This window comes from Diachasma alloeum, unplaced genomic scaffold (assembly GCF_001412515.2).
Source record: "Diachasma alloeum isolate Michigan unplaced genomic scaffold, Dall2.0 Dall_scaffold_00294, whole genome shotgun sequence".
Lineage (NCBI taxonomy): Eukaryota > Metazoa > Arthropoda > Insecta > Hymenoptera > Braconidae > Diachasma > Diachasma alloeum.
In genome coordinates this window covers 1027080-1030700 of record NW_021680433.1, presented here as the reverse complement: position 1 = coordinate 1030700, position 3621 = coordinate 1027080, and the positions used below count along the sequence as shown (strand labels likewise).

Genomic DNA, 3621 nt, shown 5'->3' with positions numbered 1-3621 from the left:
GCTAAAAAACATTTTTTCACCAGTTGCGAATAATATTTTTCATCACAATGTGGCGGAAATTGGACTTTTAGGCACGCGGAGCGTGCCGAAAAGTTCACTTTTCGTCACAGCGTGATGAAAATTCATTTTTTGTCATGACGTATGAGTGGGATTGGCTTTAATATTTTCAAAAAAAAGGTAATCCTTATGCCTTCATTTTTTGAAAACATACATTGATATTCGGAAGCCTACTACCAATGAAATTGGTAGAAATAAAAATAGGAGAAAAAAAATACGTGGAGAGTAGCAGTCGTATGTAATCTGTCAAATGGCATCTGTCGCGCTGCTTGGTTTCTACAGCAAATATGATGTAATTTACATATTTTTAATTTTGTCATTTCATTTTTTCCCCTATTTATCAAATATAATTATTGCAATAAATTATTTTCCTAATGAAAGAAAAATTATTTTTGAAAGTTGTTTTGAAATTTTTACAACTTGAATATTATAAATAACTTGTAACTAAAGAATATGCAAATAGAAATTCTTCCATTTCGTATGACTCAACCTCAAGGAAAAATTCACCTTCATCCCTTATCGCGTAATTGCCGTTTCGTCGGTGACTTTATTTCTCCAATTATGGGTCTAATTGTTTTGTTTATCAGACAATTATAACATGACGTCAATTCTGTTCTCAAGAGAATTAACAATTAATTTTCCGAATTAAATTTTTTTCAACTGTTTTTTTATTAAAAAAAAAACATTTTACCGTCAAATTCATTCATTTTCCTGAGTTCCCCAAACTTCAAACTGAAATGAATAGTTAACGATAATAGTTCCATTAAAAATTCTTGCAGAATTTAATCAATGAGACATCCATTGAATAAAGAATATCAGGAAGGAGCATTGGCTCGGGTGGCTTGATGCGAGAACGGTACCCGATCGGTACTTGGGACGTTGCTGCTCGTTTGGGCTGCGTGCACAGAAATTTCATTTTTCAGTACTTTTTCAGCTATTATTAATAAACAATGCTCCTAGGCGACAATTTATTTACTCAAAAAATCATTGATCACATGTTCTAAATGTGTCCAAAGTTTCATGAGTTTGGCTGCATTTTTTCCTTGGGTTTTGCAGTTTTTTTGGTGATTTCCATAAGATCACGGGTTAAATGACCACTTTTTGAAAAATTCATAATAAATTAACCATGCTCCTCAGCAGTCTGAAACTTTGCACACGCCTTTTCCATCATTTAAAGCATACGTAAAAAAAAAGAAAGAAATGGCTGCTTTTTCGCTGTGTTGAAGGATAGCGGAAGGGGATTTTCACTCGTCTCAATAAATTATCAAAACTATTTACGAATAATTGGGAAATAGTACACAAGACATTTGGAACTCTCCATTATCTTTCTTATTATTCCCCTCATGTCAAATCCATTTAATTTTTTTCACAACTACAAGTCACAAAATTTAGCAAATGAATACATTCATCAGATCTGGATGATTATTGCTGAGGTCCGCCGTCGAGGTTTAAGGTAACGATAGCAGTGTCCTCCTTCTTGATAGAGATTTCAATGAAGAGTTTCGTACCCGCTCCAGGGTTTTCGTCAAGAACAATCTGCCCAAAGGTTACCGCAGAGGGTTTATCTCCCTCTTTCTGCAATATAAATTAACGATCCGGTTCAGAGTATTCAATAAACGTATGAAAAGTTTAACTGAAAATTGTTTGAAACACTATAAGAATTCTTGGCATGAATATTATAATTTTTTTTCTTGAATTTTATTTTAAGAAACAAAAATATAGTGAAGGTAAAATTAGAAGATTTAGTCAATTGACTTTTTTTTCTATAAAATATCTGTGAACAAAATGGCCTGATGTGATTGCATAACCTTCTATAGAAATTCAATAAAATTTCTCAAAGAAAGCAGCCGGAAAGTATCGAGTGATTTACCTTGTCCACGGGACATTCAAGATTGACACCCAGGAATTTTCCCATCAAGTGGACCATAATCCCGTCCTTAGATTTAGGAAGAGTGCAGAGAGGACCCGAACCCTCGCCCAATACCTGATCACTCTTATCCGTGATCTTATACTCGATCTGTTGACGAAATCGTTTGCTAATTACAACGAAATTTACTACTTTTTCAAAGTACTAATTATCAATTATTCAATACTTCTTTAAAGCATTATTTAATTCAATCACTCTTAATGCATTAAAATTCGCACGAAAAAAGTCAATATTTTGATCTTCATTCTTCGTGACGAAAAACTACTGAAACGCGAGGAAAACCTAGCGCCATGAATTCTCAGCCAAAAGGGGCTAAAAAAATTTGAAAGATGGCTTAAAACATTTGTTCCCTTTATAGAAATCGGATGAAATGAGTTTGAGGTTAATCTGAAAAGGATAAATACTTCAAAGAAATGTTTAAAAACGCGAGGTGGAGGCGCCGCCATCTTTGAAGCCCCTTGCGTCAGCGGGAGGGGGTATTCCAGCAAGATGGCGGCGGCCGCACATTTCGAAAAAATAGTGAGATGTGAGGGAAGGGAATTTTTTCATATATTTTCCCGTAGGGGTAATTTGCGGAGATGATGAATCACCAATAGATCGTCCTCAACGTCGATTGGCTTCAGGACTTTCGTAAACTCGATTGTCTGTTCTGAAGATGTTATTATGAGGAGCCATTTATTAGTGTTTCGCTCGACCTTCGTTATAGAGGCCTTAACGTCAATTTCCTGGGCCTGAAAATGTTAAACAATTATTTTTCATTTATTTCGTTGATTCGGCTATAAAAAATATATTCATTTGAAATTTTATCCATTTATTTCAATGGAATTTTTTAAAAGTTAAATAATTTATTTGATCCAAATGAATACTTTATTATTTAGAAATAAAATAGTTTTTGACCGTCGAAAAGAGAAAATTAAGTGGGATGTGAAAATCACTCATTTGGAATGACTAAATGACTTATTTTATTTAATTGAAATATATTTTACGGTAATGAGTCAATTTCGAGTGAAAATTTAGATTTAAAAAAGTCTCTGGTATGAAAATGTTGGTAAAAACTGAATATTTTGGAGGAATAACTCACGGCGAGGGCATACGCCACGAAATTGATGAACAAAAACCCAATAATTTTCATGATGACATTCGGATTGCAACAATCAACAGGTATTTCTTCCGCAAATGCTCCTCTTGCGAATGTTTTTGTGCGCAGGATATCGCACAACTTGTTGTCTAGTGATAATAGTACCTCGAAGCCCAGTAATTGTCTTACACTCACGGAAAACCGCTTTTCTTATCGGGTGGAGGTGGAGACAATCGTCGGGGAAATGAGAATTTTTTAGGAATTTTGTCGTAAAGGTGTAATAACTTACGAACATTATTGGAGAATTCAGAGACTTTTTCGTTTTATTTTGATTTCATTTTTATAAAGACTCTAGGATCGTTCATTTTGTGCGATTGAAATATTTTCGTCGCCAAAATTGTCCCACTATTGCCCTAACGTTGGTAGGCAATATTGTTTTACAGTTGGCACCCAATATTATCCCAACATTGCCCCAACATTGTCCCAACATTGCCCCAACGTTGGTAGCCAGTATTGCCCCAACGTTGGCAGCCAACAGTGTTCCAACATTGCCCCAACG

At 34.7% G+C, this 3621-nt stretch overlaps 1 protein-coding gene across 1 annotated transcript; it reads right to left on the bottom strand.

Annotated features, from left to right (window-relative positions):
• Positions 1 to 1363: 1363 nt before the first annotated feature.
• On the bottom strand, positions 1364 to 3242 carry LOC107039158. The gene is made up of 4 exons (XM_015258631.1): positions 3066 to 3242; positions 2575 to 2715; positions 1928 to 2074; positions 1364 to 1632 (listed from the first exon to the last, which is right to left on the bottom strand). The coding sequence occupies exons 1-4, from the start codon at positions 3114 to 3116 to the stop codon at positions 1480 to 1482; spliced, it is 492 nt and encodes a 163-aa protein (XP_015114117.1). The 5' UTR covers positions 3117 to 3242; the 3' UTR covers positions 1364 to 1479.
• Positions 3243 to 3621: the final 379 nt, after the last annotated feature.

Coding starts and splice junctions, on each gene's coding strand:
- LOC107039158 (XM_015258631.1), bottom strand. CDS start 3,116: ATGAAAATTATTGGGTTTTTGTTCATCAATTTCGTGGCGTATGCCCTC. Junction 2,716..3,065: donor TCGTGGCGTATGCCCTCGCC/GTGAGTTATTCC, acceptor TAACATTTTCAG/GCCCAGGAAATTGACGTTAA. Junction 2,075..2,574: donor ACGTTGAGGACGATCTATTG/GTGATTCATCAT, acceptor TTTCGTCAACAG/ATCGAGTATAAGATCACGGA.